Source organism: Nelumbo lutea, chromosome 7 (assembly GCF_056320005.1).
Source record: "Nelumbo lutea isolate HS-2025 chromosome 7, American lotus-T2T, whole genome shotgun sequence".
Lineage (NCBI taxonomy): Eukaryota > Viridiplantae > Streptophyta > Magnoliopsida > Proteales > Nelumbonaceae > Nelumbo > Nelumbo lutea.
Genome location: NC_142690.1, coordinates 33,343,143 through 33,359,236, shown reverse-complemented (window position 1 = coordinate 33,359,236; position 16,094 = coordinate 33,343,143). Strand labels below are relative to the sequence as shown.

The 16,094-nt window shown below is 39.6% G+C and overlaps 1 protein-coding gene across 3 annotated transcripts in view; it reads right to left on the bottom strand.

Moving 5' to 3' along the window:
* Positions 1 to 16,094, bottom strand: part of LOC148846024 (alpha/beta-Hydrolases superfamily protein) — a 77,161-nt gene that overhangs the window by 36,016 nt on the left and 25,051 nt on the right. For 2 of the 3 annotated variants that reach the window (XM_088955651.1, XM_088955649.1), the window contains exons 7-11: positions 14,734 to 14,790; positions 14,546 to 14,613; positions 14,362 to 14,442; positions 13,701 to 13,778; positions 13,456 to 13,611 (exon numbers count right to left, since the gene is read on the bottom strand). In XM_088955651.1, coding sequence (XP_088811777.1) covers positions 13,456 to 13,611; positions 13,701 to 13,778; positions 14,362 to 14,442; positions 14,546 to 14,613; positions 14,734 to 14,790 — 440 coding nt within the window. The remainder of the gene's footprint in view (positions 1 to 13,455; positions 13,612 to 13,700; positions 13,779 to 14,361; positions 14,443 to 14,545; positions 14,614 to 14,733; positions 14,791 to 16,094) is intronic. The other variant, XM_088955650.1, reaches the window with a different exon arrangement.

Sequence of the window (16,094 nt, the reverse complement as noted above, 5' to 3'; positions counted from 1 at the left end):
CCTACTTTCTTAGCCATGGAGTTATTCACCAGAGCACTTGCCCTTATACACTACAGCAGAACGGCGTTGCCGAAAGGAAGAATAGGCATATCTTGGAGGTGGCTAGAAGCAGTATGTTTACCTCCAATGTACCTATTTGCTTCTGGGGCGATGCTATCCTCACGGCAGTTTATCTCATTAATCGAGTTCCTTCCCGGGACCTTGATATGAGAACCCCCTTTTCCCTTCTATACCCAAACGAGGAGTTGTTCATTGTTCCCCTTAAAACCTTTGGTTGTACCTGTTCATCATTCCAAGTTTGAAACTAAGGCCTCCAAATGCATTTTCCTTGGTTATGCACAAACTCAAAAGGGTTATTGCTGCTATGATCCGGTTTCAAGGAAACGGTTTGTCTCCATGGATGTCACCTTCTTTGAGGAGACACCTATTATCCTAGGGTTTCTCCTCAGGGGGAGAGCAATGAGAGTGGGGCTGTTTTGAGTTTCTTTCCTCAGGAGGAGAGCAGTGAGAGTGGAAGTGGGGCTGGTAGAAGTGGGGCTGTTCCTTTACCTATTCCACTAGGTAATGAAGGTTGTAGTGGTGAGGGTGGTCAGAGGGAGCCGGAGTTGAGAGTCTATCACAGGCGATGCAGGAAGGTTGATCCTAGTCTTCGGCAGTCCCGGCCAGCTCCAGCTCCTTCTACGCCTCTAGATCCAGAGTCTACTGAGATACCTCTCACTGTTGCCACTTCCCCTCCTGTGGATGACCTTGATCTCCCTATTGCCATTCGCAAAGGGAAACGACATTGCACCACTTCTACAGCTCACAGCATCTCACAGTTCTTATCCTGTGATTGTCTATCACCATCTTACCGGTCCTATCTCACTTCCATTGCCGATGTCCCTATTCCAAGAACAGTGCAAGAAGCCTTATCAGTTCCAGAATGGAAAGAAACTGGTGGGATGTAGATGGGTGTTCACTGTGAAGCATAATGCTGATGGCTCTATTGAAAGGTACAAAGCCTAGATGGTTGCAAAGGGGTTCACTCAAACTTATGGTATAGACTACTTGGAGACCTTTGCCCCAGTAGCCAAGATGACCACAATTCAAGTTTTGTTATCCCTTGCAGCAAATCATTCTTGGCCCCTATTTTAGATGGATGTTAAAAATGTCTTTCTGAATGGAGACTTACAAGAAGAGGTTTACATGCAGTTGCCTCCTGGATTCTATGAAACAGAAACAGGTAAGAAGGTTTGCCGACTGAACAAGGCATTGTATGGTTTGAAATAGTCACCTAGAGCCTGGTTTGATAGTTTCAGATTAGCCCTTGGAAGGTTTGGTTATGTACAGGCCCAGTCAAATCATACACCATTCATCAAGAGGGTGGAGTCCTCTCTGACACTACTAGCAGTATATGTTGATGATATTGTGGTGACAGGAAATGACAATCATGAGATTGAGTCCCTCAAACAGCTCCTTCATCAAGAGTTTGAGGTGAAAGATTTTGGTGCACTACGGTACTTTTTGGGTATTGAGGTTGCCAAATCCAAAGCAGGGGATTTTTATCTCTCAGAGAAAATATGTTCTAGATCTGTTGGCGGAAACTAGAAAGTTGGGTGTTAAGCCGGCCGATACACCCATCGAACAAAATCACAAGATTAATGCAGAGGGTGGGGAGCCTCTTGAAGACAAAGTTATGTTCCAACGGTTGGTTGGAAAGATTCTATATCTCTGCCTCACTCGGCCGGATATCAACTATGCTGTTAGTGTTGTTAGCCAGTACATGCACTCCCCTAGAACTTCTCATCTTCTTGCGACAGAGAGAATATTAGCATACTTGAAGAGATGCCCAGGTAGAGGTATATTGCTCAAGAACAACAATCACATGAGGGTGGAAGTCTATACAGATGCCGATTGGGCTGGAAGTGTTGATGACAGAAGGTCTACCTCTGGATATTGTGCCCTGGTGGGAGGTAACCTTGTCTCTTGGAGGAGTAAGAAGCAGAGTGTTGTTTCCCGCTCCAGTGCTGAAGCGGAATACAGGTCAATGGCTAATGGAGTGACTGAAATCTTATGGCTGAGGTCACTACTTGAAGAATTGGGTATTGACTATGAAAAGCCCTTAATGTTGTTATGTGATAATTAGGCAGCTATTAATATAGCCCACAACCCAGTGCAGCATGACAGAACTAAACATATCGAAGTTGATCGACATTTTGTGCGAGAAAGGGTCACATCACAAGAAGTGTGTCTTCCGTACATCACATCTAATATGCAGCTCGCGGATATCCTCACCAAGGTTGTACCAAGGAAGAAGTTAGAGATAGACCTATCCAAGTTGGGCATGATAGATATCTACTCCCAACTTGAGGGGGAGTGTAGAGAACACTGATGTGGGCCCCATTGCAGTGGTCCCCACTGTGTTCGTAGGACAGCAGTATAGTTATTTGTTTCAGTTATAGTAGTGTCAGTTTGAGTCAATTTGTTAATTCAGTTGTTATTTATTTCAGTTTTTATTTACTTTATTTATTATGTAAGTACCAAGGGCAGATGTGTCCTTTCCATTATGTACTAAACATAACCTATAAATATTAAGAGAGTGGCGGCGGCAGATCTGTTTGGATCTGTCCCTCCTTTCAACAACTTGTGTTCTCTTGCTTCTCTTCTATTCTCTCTCATTTCTCTCACTTTCTCTTCTGTTTTGCAAACCTAAAACCTTTTTAGGATTCAAGACTGATTACAGTCTTGATCTTCTACTGTTCTCTATCTGGTCTAAGTTTAATAATAATTTTATTTACCAATATGACAAGATAAGGGTAATTTGATCTATTAACATCTAAATTTGCAATAGGTGGGTGTTTTTGGATTCATAAAAATTTGTAAAAGTCATGTGATGACAATCAATCAACTCATGTGGCATATATCCAAGGAAGTTAGTGTTAAGAAAAATATGTTTTGAGGGATGTTTCAGCCTATTTCTGAAGTTTCGACCCATTTCAAAAAGTATAGAAGTAATTTTTCCATTACGTTGATTTCACACAAATTTTTAGATATTTTATTGGGTAAAATACTTAAACTACCCCTATGTTTTAGCAAATGGAATAAAACTTACCCTACTGTTTGAAAAAATATTTAAGTACCCCTAATTTTTCTGACAAATGACAAATGACAATCATTAGCATCAGTTAACAGAAAGATGGAAAAGACTATTTTACCCTTGATTCTTTAAATTTTCAAAATTTTTCCATTTGGATGTCAGGGCTTTCTTTGACTGATTTTTAACAAAATGCAATCAAAGACCATCATACCAGCCCAAAACGGTGTGAGGAGAGAGAAGAGGGAGTTCCCTAGCAAATACCATGGGTCATATGCACAATCGCAGTAAGGATATCTCCTCATTGGTTCTGCCATAGAAGAGGACTCTGCCTTCTTGGTTGAAGATCTCTCCTCAGGATGTTCAGGAGAACATCTGTAAATTCGCAAAGAAGGGTTTGATGTTGTCTCAGATTGGTGTTATTCTTCATGATTCTCACAGTATTGTTGATCAAGTAAAGAGTGTGACGGGTAGCAAGACCTTGTGTATCCTTAAGGCTCATGTGCTTGCTCCTAAAATTCCCGAGGATCTGTACCACCTCATTAAGAGGTTGTTGCAATACAAAAGGAATAACAGAAAGGACAAGGAAGCTTCCTCCCATCTGAAACTGCATATTCTTTGTCAAAGACTAATGACACTGAGAGGATTAATAATGACCAGTTACCCTTGGAGTGAAAGGCCTGATGAATCTTCTATGACAATTGAGGTTGTTGGCCAACATCCTCTAGTGGATAGCAGAAATACTAGTGATTTGGAGAAGGTTGTTGATACGTAGCCTATACCTGGCAGCCAGATTGACTGAGAAAATCGGAGATAGTCACTTGGATATAATGGCAGGGCTAAAAAGGTGTAGCAAGCGCTTCAAGCTCCCAATGCCAAAGTGAGAAGGACAACACATCAAATAAGAAGACAGTAATAGTGTTGCCATTGATCAAAAGTGGTTGTAGCAGATGAACAGATCAAACAAGAATGGCCAGCTCAGTAACGAAGGTGAACTGGTAACTAAGGCAATGAGATTTTCAAGGGCTATATTGACTTGTGTATCTGGATCTTCTTCAGGTAAGCACTGAATTGTGTGATTCTTCAAGGAAGAATCGAGGGATCCAATTTTCCAACATTCCTGGATGCTTTCTATGCATTCAGGCAATTCTAAAAGTAACATTTCAAAATTGTGCTTCGGCTAGTTGTGAAGCTGATTGATGGTTTACTCTCCCTGTACACCATTGTCATCAAATACATATTCTCATTATGTACGTATATTAAGTGTTAACATCAAATGGGTCATAAGACAGTGGCCACAGAAATTTTCTTAAAAAAGGCACAGATGGTGCCGATTCTATGGATGTGAAACTTGGCAACCTTTTTCTCATTTTTGATAGATTTGCTGTTTAAAGAGAGAACACTAGTTAAAAAACTAGAGACTTGATTGTGGTAAACTCCTTAGGATGAAACTTTTTATTTCCGGGACTAATTGCTACTTTGAATTTGTTATTTTTGTCTGCTAGATAAAGTATATTTGAATTTTTTGAACAAAAAAAAATAAGAAAAAAAGAAGCAATGAGGGCTTGAAGCTGATTCACACAGCAGATCCGCAGCTGCTGTGTGAAGTGCCTTATTTCCAGATCTCCTTCCTGAAACTAATAACCACTCAAGAAACGATAAGAGATTGAAACCCATCGCAGATTCACAGCTGCTGTGTGAAGTGCATTGTTTCCAGATCTCCTACCAAGAGAAAGCAACATCCCATCTCTAGGTAGATGAAAACTATCTTTCAAAACAAACCAAACGCCACTTGAGCAGTTGGGCTATCCTACCATGATCTTTGATTGCCATCAATTGTTATAGCTTTCCCACCATGAATTTTAAATTGGTTGCAGCAACGGAAAGGTGGGGGACATAAAAAAAGAGGAACTGCCATTGGGTTTTATTTTGAAAATTAGAAGAATAATGAAAGGCAAAATTGACTACAAAAGGGTAATTTTGGAATCAAGAAAATTTATATAAGTCACATGACATCACATGCGAATGGATTGTAATGGCACAGTAATGGCTAGGGAGGATTTTGTCCATAGTCAGAAAACCTAGGGGTACTTCAAGTAATTTTTGAAACAGTAGGGTAAGTTTTAGTTGATTTGCTAAACCATAGGGGCACTTTAAGTATTTAACCCTTCAGGTCCATTTGGATGCACATAAAAGGAAGGAAAACAAACAACTTCCTAAAATTGTTTATATATAGTGCTTGGCCACTTGTGAAATGACTGTAGAAAAATGAACATTTTTCAGAAAATGAGTAATAAGGGTCCATTTGGTTCCCTGAGATAGGTTACTAGAATTGGAATTGGAATGGGCCATTCCAATAACAACCGTTTCTGTGGTTGGAATGGGATTCCAATTCCCATTCATGGCAGAATGAGATTCTCCCATATGAGGGAATGGCCATTCCAGGCTCCTCCTTTGGGAATCAATCCCATTCTAGAGCCTATCAAGAAGTAAAAAATTCCTAACAATAAAACCCTCCAAACCCTAATATTACTAAAATATTAGTAAAGCAATAAAATATTATTAAATTAATATTAAGCCAATAATAACATATTAATAATTAAATAATAATAAAATAATAAATTATTAGTAAAACAGTAAAAAATAATAGTACTATAATAAAATATTAATAAATTAATAATAAAAAACAAAGATATTAATTATTAAATAACAAAATAATAATAATAAAGTACAAAAAAAATATTAATATAATATAATTACAGTAATAATACAATACTAATAAACTTTTCAACTAATAATAATAATATATTCATAATTAAATAATAATAAAATAATACAATATTAGATAAAAAGATGAGGAATTTTCTTTGCACAAGCTGGAGATAAATTTTCAAAATTTATCGAGTAAATTGGAGTAAGGTCTGTTCTAAGAAATATGGTGGTCTGTCATCTATGGAGGCACGTGGTATCAGGAAAATATGGACCCAACAATAAAGGATGGAATTTGAGTCCAAGCTTCTCTCCTTTGGGATACAGAGTTCTCTTTTGGATAGATAAATGGTGTGCAGACAACACCCTGGCCTTTATGAAATTCCCAAGAGAGGAAAGCTATGCGCTGGATGATAATGGAGTTACCTGGAGACTGGCCTTTAGAAGGAACCTGAATGACAGGGAAATCAACCTCATTGCTGAACTACTGGGAATTCTTCACTCTGTATCTGCAAATGCTTCAGAAGTTGACAAAATGAAATGGGGCTGGGACAAATCCAAAAAATTCTCTGTCCATTCTTTTTATAACAACAAGCTTACTCAGCGGTAAAATGCCTCCTTCCCCTGGACAAAAATTTGGTGCTCTCGTATCCCCATGCTTAACCACAGATCTGCTGATTAGAAGAGGCATGAATGGGACTAATGACAGGTGTTGTCTGTGTAGTATGTTTAATCATCAAACCATATTTTTATTCACAGCAAGTTTACTTTTCAGTTGTGGAGGATGGCCCTGCTTGTTTTGGTGTTCAAGGATGCATGCCTGAGTCCCTTCTAGATTTATTCCAAGGATGGAGGTTGAAAGACTTAAGCCATAGGGGGAAGTTCTGTCTGGACAGTGTGGAAGGAGAGAAACCATAGAGTTTTTAAAAATAGATGTAATGACATAACAGTAGTAAAGAAGAATGTCACAGACCTTTTGTATTCATGACTAAGTATACAACAGAAATACTGGTGTCTCTGACCACAATATTTCTTTTGATACTAGAACCCTCTTCTCTTAGTTTGATGTTGTGAAGTCCTATGTACAGTCACTCATTGTACACAGGCAGTTGTACGTGCTGATAGTTTTATAGTTCTTCAATACAAAACTTCACCATTTCAGAAAAAAAAAAAAGATTTAAATGTTCATATACAAGAAAAAAATCCTGGCTCTGCCACTGTGCATGAGCAATTCAAGCAGTTTGTAGAAAACACTGATGTGGGCCCCACAGCTATGGTCCCACTGTGTTCGTAGGGTAGAATGTGTTCTAGTCATCCTAGGGTTAGCTGGTGGTCAGTTGGTTATTTCAGTTGTTATTTATTTCTGTTGTATTTTGTTCTATTTGTTATGTAAATACTAAGGGCAGATCTGTCATTTCCATGTAATGAGCATAACCTATAAATACTAAATAAAAGTGGCGGCAGCAAAACATTAAGATTCTGTCCTTCCTTTCAACCCTTGTGTTCTACTTCTCTCTCGTCTCTTTCTCCTCTCTTCTCTATACTTTTTCTTCTATTTTCGAACCTGAAATCTATTAGGGTTCAAGGCTGATAGCAGTCTTGAACGTCTACTTGGTATCAGAGCTAGGGTTTCTCATGTGAGTCTAGTCCAGCCGACCACATGAGAACCATCTAGGGCTGAAAGCTGAGAAAGTAGAGTTCGTTGACTGATTCTTGGAGATCGCCAGAGGGTTTAGCAGCTGTTGAAGACTTGCCACGGTTGCAAAGTGTTGGTGATCAGGAAAAATCAGAGAAGGCTAGGGTTCGGGTAACCTTGGAAGGCAGCGAACAGCATTCTCTTGTAAGTTTTTTATTTTCTGAGCGTAGTATCAGAGAAGATAGGTTGGACCTATCTAGAAAGGGCGGCCGAACCACTCTAGGGTTTTCTTCTTTCTATTCTCTAGGGTTTTGTCTTAACCCTGCGGCAAACCCTAATGATGGGCCGAGCCTTGTGATCTACCTGTGAAGCTCTTCTTAAGTTTTCTCCTCAACATTGATCAGTTTTAGGGTTTCATATAAACCCTACTACAAGTCTTATCTGTACGGTACTGCTTGGAATGTGCGGCTGAGAATTTTTTTTAAGGACTGATTAAAACCCTAATTCTGCTTCAGCATATCAGATTATTCTCCAAGCTGTTTTCAGATTTTTTTGGGTTTTGAACTCTTCTAAGGGGTGAAAACTATACGGACTGTTGCTGTTGTGTTTGTTAATTGGTTTCAGATCAGACTTATACCTATTTCATGCACATATACCGTGAATACAGATTGGTTCTATACTGATTTTTTATTGTGATTGATAGTCCAAGTGCTGTTCTTTGACTGTAGTAACCCTAATTTTTTAGACTACTGGTTCTTGACCGAAATGGAGTTTAAGAATCAGGTAGAAGGCAGTTTTGGGAACAACAGTTATGGTGGTGTTTCTGAGACAGGTTTTCAGATTACAACCGTAAGATTTGATGGATCAAACTATTTGGAATGGGCTCAATCAGCCATGATAGCTATAGGGGGAAGGGGTAAAGTAGGGTGTCTCTTGGGAGATGTGAAAGAACCCTCCAAGGGAGACCCCATGTATACCAAGTGGGTCCAAGAAAACTACTTGGTTATGACATGGCTGTGTAATTCTATGCAGCCTCATATAAGCCGAAATTGCTTGTGGGCAAAGACAGCCAAGGAGATATGGGATGTTATGAAAGAAACTTGTTCCCAACCCCTTAATGTTGCCAGAGCATATGAATTGAAATGTGAAGACCGGTTTCGGTCTACTTCTCTACCTTGAAGTCCCTATGGCATGAGATTGATCACTTAGAGACTCTTGAGTGAGAGAGTCCCAAAGATGCACAGACACATAGAAAGCACGTCGAGACAAACAGGGTGTTTGAGTTTCTAGCAGGCCTGAATTCAGAGTATGATATTGTGCGGCAACAGATTTTGACCAGAGATAGTGTGACCGTCTCTCAGGCATACTCCTTAGCGCATAGTAAAGAAACCTGAAGGAAAGTCATGATGCAACCTCAGCCTCTTACACCAGCCCTTGTAGTTGTTAAACCCAAATTAGGGGGTGATTCAGAAAGGGACAGAAAGAAGGAAGATAAAAGGGATGTGGTATGTGAGCATTGTAAGAAACCCAAACACACAAAAGAAACATGTTGGAAGTTGCATCCTCATTTGGTCCCGGCAAAGTTGAGAAGCAAAAAGGGTAATGCTCATATGGCCGTGACTACTGATTCAGCATCCTCGTCTGGCACAAGAGGCACACTCTTAGATACCTTAGCTGCAGTCCGGGCAACTATAATAAAGTTGGAAAAGGAAATTGCGAACTCAGCTCAGCCACCACAGTCACCATCAACCCCTGCCACATCTGCTTTCACACATTCAGGTACTCGAGCCTCAGCCTACCATGCCTCAGCTCCAGGTACTACTGAACCCTGTTGGGTAATAGATTCAGGTGCATCCGACCAAATGACTAGCTTACCTTCATTGTTTACCACTTATTGGTAGGGATAAAGTATCTATTGCTGATGGCTCTCTTGTCCCCATTTCTGGAAAGGGTGACATCAAACCATCGGATACTATCTCCTTGTCTTCTGTCTTGCATGTTCCTAAATTTGATACTAACCTTCTTTCAGTTAGTAGTATTACCAAACATATGAACTGCTCAGTAACTTTCTTCCCTGACCGATGTGTTTTTCAGGACCTAGAGACGAAGATGGTGATTGGGACTGGCCGTGAGACGAATGGGATCTATCTGCTCAGGGAGAGTTCTTGTCGGGAAGAGTTAGTGGATAAGAAAGTCACTTGTTTCTCAGATTGTGAGTCCAGTTAAGCTTTGGCATAACCGATTGGGTCATTTGTCTTTTCGATCCTTAAAGATTTTGTTTCTGACTTTGTTTCAGTCTGTTGAGTTGTCCCAGTTGAAATGTGAAAGTTGTGAGTTTGCTAAACATTGTAGAAACTCTTATTCATTGAGTAATAAAAGGAATAATAGTTCTTTTGATATTGTGCATACTGATGTTTGGGGGCCATATCACATCCCTTCTATGGGTGGGTACAGATATTTTTTGTTATTTGTTGATGACCACACTCGGTTTTCTTGGGTTTATTTTATGCGTTCACGAGATGAGGTCCCCGCCCTGACCCAAAACTTCCACAAAATGATCCTAACCCAATTTGATGCCAAGGTCAAAGTTCTTAGATCTGATAAAGCAAAGGAATACTTTGTTAAGCCATTGGCATCTTACCTTCTTAATCATGGGGTTATCCACCAAAGCATTGCCCTCATACACCTCAGCAGAATGGGGTTGTAGAAAGGAAGAATAGGCACATCTTGGAGGTGGCTAGAAGTATTATGTTTACCTCCAATGTCCCTATTCGCTTATGGGGTGATGTTATCCTCACAGCGGTATATCTTATTAATCGGGTTTCTTCCCGGGTTCTTGATATGAAACCTCAATTTTCCCTTCTATACCCAAATGAGGAGTTGTTTACTGTTCCCCTTTAAACATTTGGTTGTACCTGTTTTGTTCAGCTTCTCGGACCCCATCACTCCAAGTTCGAACCAAAGACCTCCAAATGCATCTTTCTATGTTTATGCACAAACTCAAAAGGGTTATTGCTGCTATGATCCTGTCTCAGGGAAGAAGTTTGTCTCGATGGATGTCACTTTCTTTGAGGAGACACCTTATTATTCTCGGGTTTCTCCTCAGGGGAAGAGCAGTGAGAGTGGGGATTTGGGTCCTTTTCTTCAAGGGGAGCGCAGTGAGGGTAGGGTAATTACTTTTGGGGCTGTTCCTTTACCTATTCCATTGGGTGATGAGGGCTGCAATAGTGAGGGTGGTCAGAGGGATTAGGAGTTGAGAGTCTATCACAGGCGATGCAAGCAAGTTGATCCCGGTCATCAGCAGTCCAGGCCAGCTCCAACCTCTTCTACGGCTCCAAGTCCAGGTATTACAGTCCCAGGGCCCACAGAGACTCCTTCCACTGTTGCCACTTCACCTCCTGCAGACGACCTTGACCTTCCCATTGCCGTCCGTAAAGGGAAACGGCATTGCACCACATCTACAGCCCACTACATTTCCCAGTTTTTATCCTATGATCGCCTATCTCCCTCCTACAGGTCCTATCTTACTTCCATTGCTAATGTCCCTATTCCAAGAATAGTGCAAGAAGCCCTATCAGTCCCGGAGTGGAGAGGTGCAACGCAAGTTGAAATGGATGCCCTGTTGAAAAATAATACCTGGGAGCTAGTTGATCTGCCCAAAGGAAAGAAACCAGTTGAATGTAGATGGGTATTTACTGTGAAGCACAATGCGGATGGCTCCATTGAGAGGTACAAAGCTCAGCTAGTTGCAAAAGGGTTCACCCAGACTTATGGTATAGATTACTTGGAGACCTTTGCCCCGGTAGCCAAGATGACCACCAATCGAGTTTTATTATCTCTTGCAGCAAGCCACACTTGGCCTTTGTACCAAATGGACGTTAAAAATGCTTTTCTAAATGGAGACCTGCAGGAAGAAGTTTACATGCAGTTGCTTGCTGGATTCTATGATACAGAGACAGGTAAGAAGGTTTATTGGCTCAATAAGGCATTGTATGGTTTGAAACAGTCACCTAGAGCTTGGTTCGATAGATTCAGACTAGCCCTTGGGAAGTTCAGTTATGTACAGGCCCAATCAGATCATACACTGTTCATCAAGAGGATGGAGCCCTCTCTGACATTACTTGCAGTATATGTTGATGATATTGTAGTGACAGGAAATGATAGCCATGAGATTGAGTCCCTCAAACAGTTCCTTCATCAAGAGTTTGAGGTGAAAGATCTTGGTGCACTACGGTATGTTTCGGGTATTGAGGTTGTTAGATCTAAATAGGGGATCTTTGCCTCTCAGAGAAAATATGTTCTAGATCTCTTGGCGGAAACTGGAAAGGTGTCAAGCCTGCGGATACACCCATTGAACAGAACCACAGGATTAGTGCAGAGAATGGGGAGACTCTTGAAGACAAAGTTATGTTCCAGCGATTAGTGGGAAAGCTCCTATATCTCTACCTCACTCGGCCAGATATCAGTTATGCAGTTAGTGTTGTCAGCCAGTACATGCATTCTCCTAGAACCACGCATCTTCTTGCAGCAGAAAGAATATTAGCATACTTAAAGAGATGCCCGAGTAGAGGTCTATACGGGTTCTGATTGGGCTGAGAGTGTTGATGACAGAAGGTCTACCTCTGGATATTGTGCCCTTGTGGGAGATAACCTTGTCTCTTGGAGGAGTAAAAAACAAAGTGTTGTCTCCCGATCTAGTGCTGAAGCTGAATACAGGTCAATGGTTAACGGAGTGGCTGAAATTCTATGGCTGAGATCACTACTTGAGGAGTTGGGTATTGAGTATGAGAAGCCCCTGATGTTGTATTGTGATAATCAAGCGGCTATTAATATAGCACACAATCCGGTGCAGCACGACAGAACTAAACATATTGAAGTTGATCGACATTTTGTACGAGAGAGGGTCTCATCACAAGAAGTGTGTCTCCCGTACATCACATCCAACATGCAGTTAGTAGATATCCTCACCAAAGCTGTACCAAGGAAGAAACTAGAGGCGGATCTCTCCAAGTTGGGAACATTTATTCCCAACTTGAAGGGGAGTGTAGAGAACACTGATGTGGGCCCCACAGCTATGGTCCCACTGTGTTCGTAGGGTAGAATGTGTTCTAGTCATCCTAGGGTTAACTGGTGGTTAGTTGGTTATTTCAGTTATTATTTATTTCAGTTTTATTTTGTTCTATTTGTTATGTAAATACTAAGGGCAGATCTGTCTTTTCCATGTAATGAGAATAACCTATAAATACTAAATAAAAATGGCGGCGGCAGAACATTAAGATTCTGTCCCTCCTTTCAACCCTTGTGTTCTACTGCTCTCTCATCTCTTTCTCCTCTCTTCTCTATACTTTTTCTTCTATTTTCGAACCTAAAATCTATTCAGGTTCAAGACTGATAGCAGTCTTGAACGTCTACTCAGTTCATTAGATGGTTGAGCCTCTGGATAAGCCACATATTCATTGCTGCTATTCACATATGATCAATACTATTAGGTTCATATCAAAAAAGAAAAAAAACTACAGGGTTATTACTCACAAAATCCAGTCACTAAAATGTCATATTTTCAATTATAATGTCCAAAAAAAAGAGGCTTTCTTCCAGCATCACAAACACATTAAACCCTTCTATCCCAGGTATGTCAAGGATACAGCTGGATACAGTATTGGATACAATAATGTTACACTAAAAGTAAAAGTGTCTGACACAATACAGCACTTGTAAAGGTATCATAGCAGCACTTACGCTACCACCTTGAAGATGCCTAGATATATTTATCATCTTACTAGATGACACATCTAAAAGACATTGCCCAGTACACCAATTTAGCAAGAAATGAAATAATTGGCTTCACAATGTGGACCTAAAATATATTGTCAATAAAGGATAGCTTTTATTTTTTATTGGAATTTGAGGAAAGCATCAAATCAAAGGTATGCACCTTAATTTTTTGTTGAAATTATGTAAAAAACAGTACAAATAATAACTAGTTGTGAAAAACAAAAATAGAAGAGTTCAAGAAACAATACGAGGAAATGTTCACCTTCAGTTCCTTTCTCATGGCCCTAGTTATTGCTGTTAATGCAAAACCTGAAGAACCTGATGTGAGATAGGGTCTTCTATAAACCATTGCATCTACCTCTTTCATTTTGTAAGGCCCACAACTGGTCAATGGTTTATCACTGGCCCTGAGAGGATCCTGAATGTAAGCAGGAGGTCAAAATTTACAAGTAAGCTGAACAGAATTAGTAGGATTACAGTTCATAATCAATTAGTAGGTGTTCTAACCTGTGAGAAGATTTCACCCAATAAAAAGTTGCTGAATATGGACAAGGTTGATGGAAGTTCAGCATGATTTTCAACTAGCTTTGATGCAACAGAAGGAAAAGACAAGTGCAAGAAAAATGTCAGCTTTCCTCAAAAGATTCAAGAATGCTGCTTGAAATTATTCAGGTCCAGCTGGCTTAGAAGATTCAGTTAAGGCAGAAATCTTGGCACTTCTACAAGGTTTGAGATTCAGACTGGTCTCGGAAATCTAGAAGTTGAAGGTGACTCACAACTACTAATTCATCGGGCAAAGCAACTCAAAGTAGCATCTTAGAAATACAGACATGTGTTTAGGGAAATTGATGTTATTGCAAAGAGTAGAAATCCAAACTTCAACACAAAGCAATTAAATTCAAACTTCATCTGGGTGAGAACTGCAAATGGAGTAGCAGATGTATTAGATAAACAGGGAGTAGACAGACCAAATTTTTTCTGGGCAAACTTGTAAACTTTGTCACTGAAGGGTGTTGGAATCTTCCAACAGTTGTAATAAGTTTTAATCCTCAATATTTAATAAAATCCTTTGCTGATAAAAAAAAAAAAAAAAAACAATCAATATAACAAAATTAGGAAGTGATAGAAATACATATAAGCATCTGTTGTTGGTTCAAATAATGCTTACAGGAGGATTAAGAAGTATGAGATCATTCAACTTCTCTTGATGGTTGCTAGCATATTTGACAACAATTGGAGCAAAATATCCCTGTAATATAATTTACAGATTAGCATTCTTCCACATTACAAGTCACATGTAAGAAATTTGGGTCTGGAGCTTCTACCTCTTGGCATTTGTGGTAGTGACATACCTGAACAACAAGGGAAACTTTATCTCTGACAAGTTGACCAATAAGAGATTCCAAGGCCAACACATATTCTGTATCATGACAAAAAATATAGATGGAATAAAACTTTTTAATTTTTTGAAATGGTGAAAAAAGGTGTATGCATCCCTTTCATTTTATTTTGGTTCCATCACTGAAGCTTCGCAAGTTACCATCCAATGTGTAGTCAAAACCATATCCTGGCTGAGGCTTATCTGAAAATCCAAAACCTGAAAAAGGAAATGCTTTTCCTTGTAAGCTTCTAATCAACATAAACGGATAAACCCAAAAAATATGGATGCAGTCATGAAACCCAGTCTTTATTAAGTCTTATTTTCAGCAAACCTAAGCAACCAGAAGTACTGAATCTTCAAGTGAAACTTGACTCAGTCCACCACAAACAACCCAAGCCCCATACAGGTTCTAAACTTCTAACAATATGATTCTATACACTCTGAATAAATCAAATTAGTCCGATCAACCAGTCATTGAAGTGAAGGTCATCCCACCACCCTTGAGTAAAAAGTTCCACCATATCATTATTCATGGAAACATTCAATGCATCACCATATAATGATTCTTTAAATTCCATTCTAGTTAGAATTATTCAAGTAATCAGACCCACCGTCTCTATATCTATGATCATTTTCTCCTAGGGTTGACATATACTGGATAGGATTAACCTCATCTTGAAATTGGCTAGGAACCTAAGCTGCATGGCCAGTTACAAGCAAGCCCAGCTCATGACCTTTTAAACCTCTGGGTATGTGTATTCCTGCCAGTGAATATAAGAACAGACACGAAAGTCACATAGCCAATCCCTACCCATCTGGCTAGGTTCTATACCAAGAATTTGTCCAATTTGATTTGAGCTTAAATCAAACACAAGCAACGTTACTTGCAAAACACTTTACCTAAAAGACACAAGAACTTCTCCTCTTAGGGACCAAGTTAAAACATTTGTAATGAAGGATTTGGAGTATGTTTGGAAAATAAGTACTTGTTAGTGCTTGGGAGATCTTTTCTCAAACCACTTATACTTATTTTAAGTACTTACTTTTTTACAGTGTTTGGTGAGTCACTTATCCCATAACTGATCCTGTTTCCACATTCACTGCAACAGTAGTGTGAAGAAGAAAGGAGGGAAAGAGAGAAAGAGAGGAGGAAAGAAAGAAGAGAGAGAGAGAAGAAGAACAAGAATAAGAACAAAAGGAAGAGAAAATTAAATAAATAAATAAAAAGGAGAGAAAGGTCGCGGTGGTTAGGGAAAGACTCAGTTAAAACAGTGGAGGAAGGAATAGGAGAGAGAAGACGTGGTTGTATTTGGGCTTTTGGAGGTTACACTGTTACATGTATAAATTTGTAATGCTATTGGTTGTATAGGATTAGGATTGAGTGAGAGTGGAGAGGCACTCGTCTGAATAACGAGATTGAAGAGATGGAGACAACGATGTGGAAGAGATCTTTATAGATTGAAGCAAAAAACCTGACCCTAGAAAATTGTAGATGTAAGGATCGAAGATTTCTGAAGTTA